The 14,797-nt window shown below is 39.8% G+C and overlaps 1 protein-coding gene across 2 annotated transcripts; it reads right to left on the bottom strand.

Annotated features, from left to right (window-relative positions):
* Positions 1 to 128: 128 nt before the first annotated feature.
* On the bottom strand, positions 129 to 8,575 carry TUFM (Tu translation elongation factor, mitochondrial). 2 transcript variants are annotated; one of them, XM_026711689.2, is made up of 11 exons: positions 8,495 to 8,575; positions 3,860 to 3,906; positions 3,589 to 3,751; positions 2,710 to 2,876; positions 2,394 to 2,498; positions 2,125 to 2,289; positions 1,904 to 2,036; positions 1,702 to 1,806; positions 965 to 1,116; positions 633 to 752; positions 129 to 465 (listed from the first exon to the last, which is right to left on the bottom strand). In XM_026711689.2, the coding sequence occupies exons 1-11, from the start codon at positions 8,544 to 8,546 to the stop codon at positions 295 to 297; spliced, it is 1,380 nt and encodes a 459-aa protein (XP_026567474.1). In that variant the 5' UTR covers positions 8,547 to 8,575; the 3' UTR covers positions 129 to 294. The 2 variants fall into 2 exon arrangements, with proteins under 2 accessions (XP_026567474.1, XP_026567476.1); XM_026711691.2 differs by having other exon boundaries at positions 8,501 to 8,575.
* Positions 8,576 to 14,797: the final 6,222 nt, after the last annotated feature.

The raw sequence follows: 14,797 nt of genomic DNA, 5'->3' as shown, positions 1-14,797 counted from the left end.
TGCTTGTCTGTAATGGATTAAGATTGCATAGCAGGGTTGTGCTTGTGGTACACCAATGTTTTGGAGCTTCATCAGCACACCTGCATTGAGCTAGGGATGATTCTGGAGGGGGGGAAAAAAGTTCATACTCACTTTTTAATTATTTTTATTTAAACAACTCTCACCCTTGACCCCACCCCTTGGTGGAAATCTCTTCTTTGAGCCAAGACTGCCACGTTCGTCTACTGTGCAGACTTGGATGCAGTGTCGTCAGTTTTCTAGGAAGTATTCATGTCCAATTCCAGCTGCTGCAACTTAATTATCCCAGCAATCCTCCCCTGGAGCAAGTGGCAGTATCTTTGTGACCACTCCAGTGCCCATGGTTCGAGAGCCATCCCGCAAAGTGAACCGCTGTCCTTGTTCCAAGACCATGGGGTACTGCAGTATGAGCTTAAGGCAGACATTCTCACCTGGCATCACCATTTCCTATAGTAAAGAAGAGGAAAGGTATGAAGTGCAACCTACACTTAGACTTCCACAACTGCAAAAAAATGTGGCACTCTAGAAATATTGAGGTAACGCCCAGTACAAACCCCACTACTCAGCAGTGATCACGCAGAAGAAATTAGTGTGTATGGGGAAGTGATACGAACCTTTCCCTCGGGTAACTCTATGCGACAAGTCATATTCCAGGTCAGTGAGAACATAATTGGCATGAACCTAGACACAAAAGATGCTTGACGGCCACCTTCCTCTTTGGTCAGGATATAAACCTATGAAAGCAAAGCGATTCATTTTTCTTGTCTTTAAAGGGTAGGACAGCAAGTTTGGGAGTACTAGCCCACCATTCCCTAGTAACCTGTTCTACCATTCTCTAGTAACGTGTTAACATGTGATCCAGAGTTTAATGGACATCTCTCAGCCCTCTACACGATGTGAAACGGCACCCTGATATTCTGCCTTCCCACATATTTCCCTCACTCACCTGAGCTTCAATCTTCTGATGTGGCTGGATGGAGCCAGGCTTACACATGACTAATCCTCGTCGTATATCTTCTCGTTTCACAGACCGGATCAAAGCGCCCAAATTATCTCCAGCCTGTGCCTGATCCAACTGTTTGTGGAACATCTCGACACCTGAAGCCAATTATACACACATTTCTGCAAATTTTGTACAGCCTCCCCAGTTCCACAAAATTATACAGGTAGTCCTCGACTTACAACAGTTCTCTTAGTGACCATTCAAAGTTACAGTGGCACTGAATAAAATGACTTATGATCCTTTTTCACACTTAATGGCCGTTGCAGCATCCCCGTGGTCACAATTTATATTTGGATGCTTGACGACTCACATTTATGATGGGTTGCAGCATTCTGGGGTCATGTGATCTCCCCTTGCGACCTTCTGTCAAGCAAAGTCAACGGAGAAACCCAGATTCGCTTAACCGTGTTACTAATTTAGCAATGATTCACTGAACAAATGTGAGAAAAGTTGTCAAATGGGGCAAAACTCAACAAATTTCACTTAGCAACATAAATGTTAGGTTCCATTGTGGTTTGTAAGTTGAGAACTATCTGTACTTCAAGGATTGCCTCAGTCATAATTTTCAGATCATAATTGTTTCGAATGAACTGGACCAGTAACATGAGAAAAACTAAGCTAAAAATACACTGGAAGACCAATCTTGCAAAAAAAAAAAAAAGACGGAGGATCCTACTTACCAATCACAACTGAGCGTAAATGTGTTTTGTAACCCACAAATTCACACTCTTCCCCTTTCTTGAGAATACCACGTTCAAGGGTACCTGCTACAACAGTCCCCCGACCTAGAACAAATTAAAGCCAGTTTAAATAATAAGGTACAAAATGGATCTATGGATCCCCATCTTTTGATGTGCAGGGTATAATGTGAAGGTGTGTTACCTGGAATGGAGTAGGTACGCTCTATGGGGAGCAGAAAAGGTTGATCAAGGTCACGTTTTGGCACAGGGATGTATGAATCCACTGTATCCAAAAGCTTCATTACAGAGTTCAGTCCCAGTTCTGGATTTTGGTTCTGTAAGAAAAGAACCAGGGGAATTAGTAATACGTTTTAATAAAGGGAGGAAATAAAAGGAGCAAAGTTTGTGCAACATAACACTGACCTCCAGAGCACATAGAGCAGACCCTACAATTACAGGAGCTGTTTCCCCATCATAGCCCAACTCTGTAAGTAGTTCACGGATCTCCAGCTCCACGAGTTCCAGCATTTCTTTATCATCAACTGCATCAGCTTTGTTGATGTACACAACCACATGTTTCACTCCAATCTAGAATAGTGTGAGGGGATTAAAAAAAGGGAAAATCGTTTAAATTTGCCCTGAGCAAATGTATTATCATGATTACTAGATGCCTCTTTTACATCAGAACCAACCTGTTTAGCAAGCAGAAGGTGCTCCCTAGTCTGTGGCATTTGTCCATCTGTTGCGGCCACCACCAGGATACAGCCATCTAATGGTGCTGTCCCAATGATCATATTCTACAAAGAAAGGGGACCGTGTCAGTTGTCAACATTAAGCTTAGAAAAACATCCTTTCATATTGTGGTTGGCATAAAAATACCTCAAACAGGAAATATACTTGGTTTTTTTTTTTAATCAGCCGTTTATTTAAATATATCTTGCAGGGATTCTAAAATAGGAATATTGGAATTCTTAAAAGGTTTCTTGGCATCTAATTCCCCATGCCTACCTTGATGTAATCAGCATGCCCGGGACAATCTGTGTGACCATAATGGCGGTTGGCTGTTGAATATTCTACATGGGAGGCATTAATTGTAATCCCCCGAGCCTTCTCTTCTGGTGCATTATCAATCTCTTCATATTTCTTGTACTGGGCACTTCCAGTCTCCGAAAGAACTGGCAGAAAAAGGTAAATATGAACACATCACAGGTGTGCTTAAACTGATACATTTGAAGGGCTGGCAGCTAAACAATGCTGAACGGTTCTTTCATTCCTTTTCTGAACTTCTGAATTAGCAAAAAGAACTTTTATGCATCTCAGCCTTTTTTTTCTCCTTATACGATTATAAGAAGTGTTAACAGAGAGGAAACAGCATGAATGTCTTTCTCGCACTTGATAAAAGTGGAGAACACACGGTGTTTAATTCTTCACCAGAGCCTCAGTAAGGAGAAAGCATTAAGCCTACCATGTAAAACTTTGAAATAATATTATGCTTGAACTGATCTGAAACCCTCTGGAAGACTCCTGCTGTCTAAAAGAGCCTTAACATCTTCAAATATATTGTGATAGCCATCAATCAAGATTATTCTCGAAGAGTAGCATTTTTATTCCAAATACAAAGGAGTAAGATTCTAGATGGGAATCCTGACTGAAAACAGCCAGAGTACCCAATACGCACAAAAAACTAACCCCTGGCAATCTTTTTTAATACCAAGCTTTAATTTTAGACCATCCTGTTTATCAATAGCTTTGGATCAGTCCAGTCAATTGCTCCAATATACTGGTGGTTCTTTAAATCAATAGCCCTTTAGCAAATAAAAAGGGAGGTGCTTAAGATAGTTATTTGGTCTTCTTTAACAACTGTGCCCATCGTTCCCCAAATCTCACTTTTAGTGATGGCTGCTGTTAATGTGGTCTTGCCATGATCCACATGCCCAATTGTTCCAATGTTGAGATGTGGTTTGTCCCTTACAAATACTTTTTTTGCTTCAACTGCAAAACATCGAATTGGGAATTCTAGTCCACTGAAGCTTGTGCCAAGTATTGGTGGCTGCAAAAAAAACACAAGTAGCAATATTAAAATCTCTGAATTTTTGCCTCTAACTTGTATCTACACAATGTTTGTCTTTTCCACTCCCTGATGTAAAATGTTTCTTACCTTGGACAGTACATATTGCAAGTACTGAGACAGGCAACCATGTAGGCCTACAAAACACAAATGCAATGGTTGTGATAGCAATCTCGTTAGTTTATGGTATTCTGCTTTTACACACTACACTGCTTCACATTCAAACACGCAATTATACTTCGCATAACCCACTGAAATTGTTATACTCCAACCAAACCATTAACTTTGGATATTCTTGTTCTCAGTTCCATTCCTTCCCTTTTTGTATCATTGCATACAATTCAGCCTGCAATTTGGCAGTTCAAATCTCACCAAGCTCATGTTTGACTCAGCCTTCCATCCGAGGTGGGAGCAATGTGCTGACTCTGCAAACTGCTTAGAGAGGGCTTTAAAATCACTGTAAAGCAGTATATAAGTCTAATTGCTATAGTTATAGACATTCAACCATAATAAAAACCATATATACTCAGAACTTAAAAAGCATATCTAGATTGGGGCAGAATTTTTACCATGCAATAGTAATTCCATGTCAAATGGTCTGATTTCAGAAAAGCGCCAAGCTTGACCATCATAGATTTCGATGAAATTTTGTGTGACCAAGTGTTACGTCCCCAATGACCAATACAATATTTGAGGAGATCATAGTCATATCCCATACTGCAGCCTTCTACAGTATGACTGAGGTTTCAGCAACTTTGAAACGTAATATCTCTGGCAAAATTTTGTTGAGAGAAACAAAACTTGGCCATCTTGTATAACTTTTTGCACTGTTAAACAAAACAATAAAAGCATTCTCATGAGCGATCTCCATCTAATAATGTGGAACAAAGTTGGCCTGAAAACATTGCAGCTCAAAAAAAAGGTAAGTTTTGTTTTTTATATCTCTGGAAGGTATGATAAACGTGAAACTTTGCATGTAATAACTTAGCAACACAAGGTTTTCAAATATAAATTTTCATTCTACTGCTTTCCGATAGTTTACAAATTGAGTGTAAAATTGACTTTTTTGTAAAAATGCCAAAAATAGGGTATTTTCAGCCCGCTTATATATATATATATATATATAAAAGATCTTATGGAAACTCTCATTAGAAAGAGCCTGTTTCAAATCCCCTAAAAAATAGGGTTGGTTTTTCATTGCTACCATATAAAGCCTTAAAAATAGGGACAAAGTTGAGGACATTGCTATGCCAATGTTACATGTGTTCTATTATGTTTTCGTCTTGTTTTATATAGACATCATTACTACTATTACATTGTGTTCATCCATGGTCACATTGTCACTACCAGTTCAGGCACTTGAACCAGCAACCTCATCACCATCGGGGGCACGCCCAATAGCCGTGCAAAACCAGCCATGGGTGGGTTTCTTGGTTCAGGATCCCAAGCCTGTAGTTTGGTTTCTTCCTTGAGGTTCCAAAGCTTTGTGTGGGTATCTGTCCAATTCCCAATCTGATGACTGCGCAGCTTATCCCATGTTCCCAAGCCTAAAGTGGGTGTCTTATATGGTTCCCAAGCCTCGGGCACACATTCCGTCTGCGTCTGCACCATTCGTCAAAACGTTAAGCTTATGCTACAAGGTGCCAACATTAAAGAGGACTACAAGCTGCTCTTGGAAAAGGCAGTTGGCAATCTGAACACCAAAGAGAATATGTTGCAGCAATGTCAAAACTACCTGGGTGAAGAGGCATTGATAGCGCATTTGGATGAAACATTCAAGGTCTGGGATTTGGAAGTATCAATAGAATTCAAACAATGGGTTCATACTGACCGTGACATGTTGGAAACAAATTTCTTATTGCTGATGGCTTCATCAAAAAACTCGCTAGCAAAATGTGAATACTGACTGGTCACCTCTTCGTTTCAAAACATCAAAGTGAATATTAGAATAAGAAACCGAACTGATTGAACTCATGGATTTTGCAGAGAATTACTCGTTTGTTGTCCAAGATGCTGCTCAAGGCTTTCACTGGGAGAATCCTCAAGACACAGTGCATCCATTTGGTGCTTATTATGTCAATAACAAAACAATAGGCCAGGGGTGCCTAACTTTGGTTAACTAAGATTTATGGACTTCAACTCACAGAATTTCCTAGCCAACACTGAGCTTTGGAATTCTGGAAATTATGCTTATGCTTTATCGACATAATAATCCCACACCTTGAATATTTTGTCCAAATGAACTATCAGTGCCTCTTCACCCAGGTAGTTTTGACATTGCTGAAACATACTCTCTTTGGTGTTCAGATCGCAAACTGCCTTTTCCAAGAGCAGCTTGTAGTCCTCTTTAATGTTGGCACCTTGTAGCATAAGCTTAACATTTTGACGAATGGTGCAGACACAGACGGAATGTGTGGCGGGGCTTGGGAACCATATAAGACACCCACTTTAGGCTTGGGAACATGGGATAAGCTGCGCAGTCATCAGTTTGGGAATTGGACAGATACCCACACAAAGCTTTGGAACCTCAAGGAAGAAACCAAACTACAGGCTTGGGATCCTGAACCAAGAAACCCACCCATGGCTGGTTTTGCACGGCTATTGGGCGTGCCCCCGATGGTGATGAGGTTGCTGGTTCAAGTGCCTGAACTGGTAGTGACAATGTGACCATGGATGAACACAATGTAATAGTAGTAATGATGTCTATATAAAACAAGACGAAAACATAATAGAACACATGTAACATTGGCATAGCAATGTCCTCAACTTTGTCCCTATTTTTAAGGCTTTATATGGTAGTGATGAAAAACCAACCCTACTTTTTTAGGAGGTTTGAAACAGGCTCTTCCTAATGAGAATGATTTAACAGAGTTTCGAGGTCTTTTTTCTTTTTCTTTTTTGTAAAAGTGGGCTGAAAATGCCCTATTTTTGGTATTTTTACAAAAACCGTCAACTTTACACTCAATTTGTAAACTATCGGAAAGCAGTAGAATGAAAATTTATATTTGAAAACCTTGTGTTGCTAAGTTATTATGTGCAAAGTTTCACGTTTATCATACCTTCCAGAGATATAAAAAACAAAACTTACCTTTTTTTTGAGCTGCAATGTTTTCAGGCCAACTTTGTTCCACATTATTAGATGGAGATCGCTCATGAGAATGCTTTTATTGTTTTGTTTAACGGAGCGCAAAAAGTACAAGATGGCCAAGTTTTGTTTCTCTCAACAAAATATTGCCAGAGATACTCTTGTCTCAAAAGTTGCCGAAACACAGTCATACTGTAGAAGGCTGCAGTTTGGGATATGACTATATCTCTACAAATATTGCATTGGCAAACCTAACACTTCACCAATGGTCACTGGGGACATGTGTGCATGTTCACACAAAATTTCATTGAAATCCATGATGGTTAAGCAGGGACCACCAGACCACTTGACATGGAATGAATGACCCAATGATCTGGTTTATACTGCATTTAATCCAAGGAGCAAATAAGTATAGATTATGTAAAAATATGTATAGTATATATTTAGAATCAGCTTAGGTTTTGTCCTTTCATCTTCTCTACATTAAGGACATTTGGCTCACTCAAATATTTATTTTGTGATATCGGTAATGTAAATGTTAGAAATTCATTCAGAATTAGCAATTAATAGACAAAAATGAGCACACAAAACTTCAGAACTGTGTATGTATTGCAGAAAGACTCTTTTCAAAAGGAATTTGTTATGCAGCAAGAAGGAACACAAAATCACCAAAAACGTTCCTCAGGAGGAAACAAATTTCTTTGGGGTAAAAATCAATTTATTTCTCCCATAAAGTTGCTAGATTCCAAGTCATGTTAACAATGGTCACTGAGCAGAAATGTATAGACTGAAGTGTAGATTTAAGTGCGTATGAGTGTACACACACATAGGTACATATATGTGCATGTGTGTATAATATACATACATACATGTGTATGCATATATGTATATAATATACAAACACATATATAATATGTACATATGCATGCATATACAATAATCTTTGTCACTTTTTATTGTGAACACACCAGCATACATTAAAAATGATTTTACAAGCACGAACGCGTATATATATATATATTTTCTTGTTCTTGATCGAGACCGGGAATATGCTACCGCCATACCGATCTTACCTTTCATTTTATATATATATATATATAAATATATATTTATTTTTGATCGAGACCGGAGAATATGTTATTGCCATACCGATCTTACCTTTCATAAAATGAAAGGTAAGATCGGTATGACGGTAGCATATTCTCCGGTCTCGATCAAGAACAAGAAAACGCCGCAAGTAGGTTTAATGAAAAGCAGCGACGCCTTGCCTAGCCCCGGTCCTTGCAGTGCTGCAGCAAGCCCGTGTCTCCCACGTGTGTGAGCATCGATGCTTTTACGCAGACATATAATGGGACAAAGAGAAGAAATTTCATGCGTGCGGGGTGGGAGGGGGCTGTTTGTCTCCTTCCCCTCGACCGCCTCGTGGCCGCCTTCAGCATCCTCCGTACCCCAGAACTGAAGACCAGGTCAAGAACAGAAGGTCAGGCATTTTCTGGAGAGAAACCCGAAGGATGGGGGAACGTCGGGCCGCCTTTTTCCGCCTCCCATCTGGCCGTCGCAACGGGCTTCCCTCCTCCCCCGCCTCGCCCGCCCCTGCCCCCGCACCGGGTCGCCCCCTCTCAACGTCCGCTTGGACTGACCCCTACCGCCGTACAGCCGCCCTCGCGCCAGCAGCAGAGCAGAGGCCGCCATCTTCCCTTCCTTATCCCGGAAGAATCGTCATCAGCCACTTTCCTGACCCGAGAGGAGATGGAGAGAAATGGCACGCGCCAGGTCTAACTTCCGGCTGGAGATAAAACATTTTAAAAGGGCGCTAATTTTGACTGAGGATCTCCTTTCTGCCGTGCACCCGGCTTAGATTAAATTATCCTGCCTACTGTCTGTTTTAATTTCCGGTCTGCTTTGCAGTGCTTTTTTGAGCGGGGAAGAAAAGACTTTTTTTTTTTTACCAGTCGGTAGAAACGCGAGAACATTGTGCTGGTTGTATTACAGGAGGAAGGACCAACGGAGACTAATCCTGTTTCAAATTCCATCTTTCGCATTGATGTGTAAGGAATATTGAATCTCACCTCAGCCTACTACAAAGGGTTGTTGTGGAGAACAAGTGAGAATATGTGCAGATATTAAAGTAGAAGAGGGAATGTTTTAAAATGGCACCTGTCCTGGTGGAAAACGGGGAAAAGTGAATATTTCAGTTGAGCTGTGATTAAACAGGAGCATGAACTGGAAGCCAGTCCTGTGCTTAGTCTAAAGTAGTGTTTCTCAAGCCTGGCAGTTTCACTTTCCAAAATCCCCGAACGTCTAAAATGAGTGAAAATTGCTGGCAAATAGATGTAGGCTAAATATGCTAAGAATTTTTTTTTTTTTAGCAGCAAAACATAGACAGAATGTGAATATGCCACACTGGAATATTTAATTAGTTCAGCCTTTCTGAAATGTGGCACTCTCCAGAGGTGGTGAAACCGCAATTCTCTCAGTCCCACATTGGAACAGGACACTGGAAAGTCTGGGAGTTTGAAGAAAACTACAATTCTGTACATTCCAGTACTGCAGAACATGCATTCATCAGAAGATTGGACAAGATAACACCCAGATACCCATTCAGATTAATTATTATTCTTTCCTTGTGCTAAATTATAAATTACAGTGATTCCTGCTATTAGAGTTAGTTTGGTTCAGTATAGTGAAGGAAATCTATCACATGTATGTCAAAAGTGACATGTCACAATGTTTTGGGACTACTCCACTCCTCAGCCTGCAAGCCTTATGCCACCAGACTTGAAATTTTGGACCTAAACAATTTAGAACTACGCCACCTACAGTCTGACCTAAGCTTAACACACAAAATTGTCTGCTAAAATATTCTACCTGTCAATGATTACTTCAGCTTCAAGCTGGTGGGGAATTCTGGGAGTTGAAGTCTACTAGGTTTAAAGTTGCCAAGGCTGGGGACCCCTGCTCTAAGATATCTCAGACTCTCACTGATGAAAAGGTGATTTAAAAACTGTATGGATATTTATTAGAAATTAAACTAGAAGAAGAACAAGTTAAAGAAACTATGATTGCTTGGGGGAAGAACTTTGGATATAGGATTGATTTAGAGAAACGGCAAAAATTGTGGTCTCAAAATTATAAAATGACAATGTCAACAGCTTATAAAGAAAATGTGTATAAGATGTTTTACAGGTGGCATTTTCTCCTGACAAGAATAGCAAGAATGTTCAAGAACAAATCAGACACCTGGCTCATATTACCATATGTGGTGGACTTGTGCAGACGCTAAAAAATACTGGATGTGGTTAGAAAAAATGACAAAAAAACATATAGACTTGAAACCAGAGATCTTTTTATTGGGAATTTTACCTGAAACATATAGCAAAGATTTGAAATACCTGATTGTAAATGTATTAACAGCAGCTAAGATTGTATTTGCTAAAAACTGGAAAAATGAGAAAATACCATCACAGGAGGAAATCATTAAGGAAATATTAGAATGTGCTGAAATGAGATTGACATTTGAAATTAGAGAACAAGAGGATAAACAATTTTATAAAATTTGCGACCTTTTCTATCAATGGTTAGATAATAAAATACAGTAATGAAATATGTAGATTTTTAGAAAATAATAAATATATAAAGATGTATTTCTTTTTTATTATATCTACAAGATATAAATGTAGATAGATTTGGGAGAATAATATGAAATGTTATAAAATAAACTAAGTAAATTGTGGTTATCTCGTAAAATATGAATGATTGATTAATAATGATATTAGGGTATTTAATTTTTGTTTGATAATATGAGCTCTTATGTAATGTAACTGTAATTGAAGACTACGAAATGGATGCACAAAATGATTTGTAAACCAACCGGCACACTGTCTGCATATCTATGGAAGAAAGTTTGATGTTTTTGTTTTGTTTATGTTTGTCTTTAAAAATCAATAAAATTTACAACAACAAAAAAGATATCCCAGACTCTCCTGCCCCTTGGGGCCTCTTCCATGCCCCATCCCATCACCATTTGCTTACTTATTTTTTGAAAAACTCAGGGGGTCCACTTAGAGGAGGTCACTCCCTCACGGGGCCACATTGCATAATCAAGAAATCCAATTTCTTTTGTTTCTCCCAGCAAGCATAAACCATTACGATAGCTTAGCTCCGCCAGCACTAGTCTGAGGAGGCTTTGCTGGCGAGGACCAAGGCCTGAAGAGTCGCACACGGCCATCCCAGCCTGTCATCACTAGCAAAGGGACCAAGGAGGCCTTTGCTAGCGAGGACAGAGGGATGGGCACACCCCTCCCAGCCTCCATTCTCAGCGGGAAAGGGTTTATGCAAATACATCAAAAGGCTTTGCAAATGGATGGAAGACTTCTGTGCTTCAGGCCTTCCCTCCATTTGCAAAACTTGTTGCTGCAGGTCTCATCCAGGCCTCCTTTTGCAGAGAACAGAGACCTAAAGTAGATAGAAGATAGAATAGATAGAATACTTTATTGGGTAAGTGTGATTGAACAAGGAATTTGTCTTGGTGTAAATACTCTCAGTATACATAAAAGACACATTCGTATCATGAGATCATGCGAGATCTTGTGCTACTTTAGGCCTCCATTCTCTGCAAACACACCGAAGGCCTGAAGTTCTGAACAGGCTCCCTGAATTTTCGCAAAATGAGTATCCACAGACTTAGTGCCTGTAGAGACTGTAGTGCCTGTAGAGACATAGCCAGGGCAAATGTTGCAGCACCTCTGCGGTGGTTCATAAGTGTGAACAACTGCCACAGTGCTGCAACATTTGTAATTTTGGGACGGTCGTAAGTATTTAAGGGGTGATTAGATTGTAACTTCAAGCAGTTACTAAATGAACTGTTGTAACCCAGAGATTCCCTATATTCTCAAAAGCACATCTAAATCTTGTGTGATTTTTGGAGATTGGAGGAGAATGGGGTGTGCCCTTGCAGAGCCTTAGACTCTTAAAAGCTGTGTGAGAAGACCATGTTTGTGAAGCCTCCAGAGTTTCCAAAAACCATGTGAGGACAGGATGTGGTTTCTCATAATTTTAGAGGCTGCAGAGGCCACAAAAGAGCATTCTCCAAAGGCACTTGAAAAACAAAGGCCTACTGCGACCTGGAGCAGCCTTGGATAGGCTATAGGAACCAGTCAATGGAAAGAACACTGAAAAAGAACACTTGAAGGTGAGTGGTGCACAACAGAACTTGAGAGGTGATTGCTTCTAAGTTCGCATACCTTGAGAAACAATGTGAGATGACTTTTTTGAATGGCAGCGATGGCACAAGGCTGAAGTTAATGCCCAGGTTTCTATTTCAGACCCAGCTTAGTTCTGCCACCAAGTGACACTATTCAAGATGGCCTAAATTAGTGGCCCCCAACCTTTTGGGCATTTGAGACCGGTTCAATGAAGAAAGGTTTTTCCACGGACCGGAAGGGGCGTGGTTTTGCATGCTGCCTGCATTCGTTAGGTGGGGCTCCACTTATTTGCATGGCCCGGTTGCTGGCATGCCACAGCCCGTGCTGGTCCACAGAACAGGGGTTGGTGACCCCTGGCCTAGATGATGTGTCTGTGTCAAGAGAACTGTTTCTGTTTTGTTGGAGAAGAGTGACATGCCAGCGGGTTCAACTTAGGCATTTTCTGAATTTTTGATATGCCAAATCCAAAAACGTTTATCACCAGTCTAGTGATTAAGGCACCAGGTAAAAAAACAGGAAACTGAATTTTAATCCCGCTTTCTTCATGAAAACCAGCTGCGTGACTTATGAGTCAATCACTGTCTCTCAATCCAAGTTTATCTCCCAGAGTTGTTTTGAGGAAAATAAAAGAAGGAAGGAGTATTCGATAGGTTTGCTGACTTTAGTTATTTATAAAATAATAAAGATGGTTAGAAATAATATATCAAGAAGATTCTGATAGCAGTTTCTGGTGGTTTCTGCAGCACATGATGTTTATTTATACATAATAGTTTATTATGACTTCAAGGAAGAGGATTTTTTAATAGATCAAGGCTGAAGCTGATGGTATGGTGTAAGTTGTTGAGATCATGATGGAATTTGATTATTCTTTTCTATAGGTCCAGGAAATGAAAATAGTATTAAAAATCACCACTATTATAGAGCAGTGTGAATAGAATGTAAATGAGAACAGGCGTCAGTCACCAGCTGTAAACTTTTACAAAAGAGAAACCGTAGGGGAAAAAAAACACATAAAATTTGATTTCAGTTTGTTCAATCAGATATTTAGGCTTGGTAACATATAAGGCAGGAATCCCCAACCTCTTTAGGCAAGTGGGGTATGTTGGGAAAATATTGAGTAATCTCATAATGGCTACTGGGGGGGATTTACATTCATAACAATGCAGTTATAAAACTTTGAGTTGCTAGAATGATACCTTCTAGCCACCTCTGATCTCCCCTTTCACTGTTCTTTTCTGACCAGTTCCTACTTCCTAACAAATACTGGGTTACAGTTTGTCTTATTACAGTATTTATTGAAATTAGATGGTACTTAATTGTAATTGACTGACAGTGGCTTACAACAATATAAAACAGTACAATTATTAATAATATCAACATCAGTTTCCCATTCTTAATGTTGCAAGCCACACAGAGTTGCCTTGCAGCGAGATGGGCAAAGTTAATAAATGCGTTCTTAATTTATTTATTTTTTTTACAAGTCTGGTAGAAGTCCAGGGAAGTATCTGCAAATACGGTAACATCTTGATATTGGAGACATCAGTTCTAAATTTAGTGGCACTAGAAAGATCCTAATTCAAGTCTACTCAGCCACGGAAACCTGTAGGATAATTTCTGGTGAATCACTTGTCTTTTAATTCAATTTGCCCTATAAAGTTGGGGAAAGATGGAAATGCAATGAACAGTCCTTCATCTTTTAGAGTAAAAGCAGGGTATAAACCAATAAAAATATGCATATATTCCCCTGCAGATTCCAGATTTCTTGAATTTAAATTTCCAGGCACTGTTCTCCGAACCCCAATGTAAACTAAACTGGGAAAGACTGCAGTAGGCCATAGGAAATGGATTTGAATCCTCTGTATTGATCATGGGTTTTTTATTGGGTACAAGAGCATCGCTGTTCCACTTGTTACTTTTGCAGTGAATTCTAAGTCTGTTCTTTTTCTAGGATAAAGGGATTTTTATCCCCTATTTCTGAGTATTAATGGACCTAAGCCTCGTTTCCATTACAGTATTAAATAAGTGTTAAAATCATGATGCAGAAAAAGATACTGTGAAGAGAACTGACCAGCTGAATGACCTTGAGCTGGTCACTTTCTTTCCACCCTAGGAAGGAGACAATGGCAAACCACTTCTGAAAACCTTGCCAAGAAGACTGCAGGGATTTCTCCAGGCAGCCTGCGGGAAACAGACATGACTGAGCAGAAGAAAAAAAAATTATAATCAAGAAAAGATTTTAAACATTAATTCAATGACTACAAAAAGAAAACAGAAAAGGGTATGGTGGAATTTTTAAAAAAGTGAAAGATAGGAAAAGACAAAGAAAAGGAATAGAAAAATCTAAAGCAATGATTTCTGATCACTGGCCTGATCTTTCCTCTTCGCACCAGGTAGACTGGGCTGAAGCTACACTGGCTGATCTTTCCTCTTCACATTGGGTAGACCAGGACAGCCCTATGGACCGGATCCAACTATATTGCAGGCCAGATCAAGCCCACGGGCTTTGAGTTTGACACCCCTGGATGAGACAATACCAGTTCCAGCAACCATTCTTTAAATGTTTTATTCTCCAGTCCTCTAACCATCTTTGTTGCTCTGGGTGGACTTTGTTGCTCAGGATGATTTAGATGGACCCAACACCCATTTTAAATAAAGACTTTGCTGGAGCTGCAACCCTTCCTTTCATAGCCCCTGGTACCCTTTCCTTACAATGTACCTGCATATTCTTTTTTGATTCTG

This window comes from Pseudonaja textilis, chromosome Z (assembly GCF_049901715.1).
Source record: "Pseudonaja textilis isolate UNSWEBS1 chromosome Z, rPseTex1.2, whole genome shotgun sequence".
NCBI lineage: Eukaryota > Metazoa > Chordata > Lepidosauria > Squamata > Elapidae > Pseudonaja > Pseudonaja textilis.
Note: the sequence above shows the minus strand (reverse complement) of the source record. Positions and strands in the feature narration are given on the sequence as shown.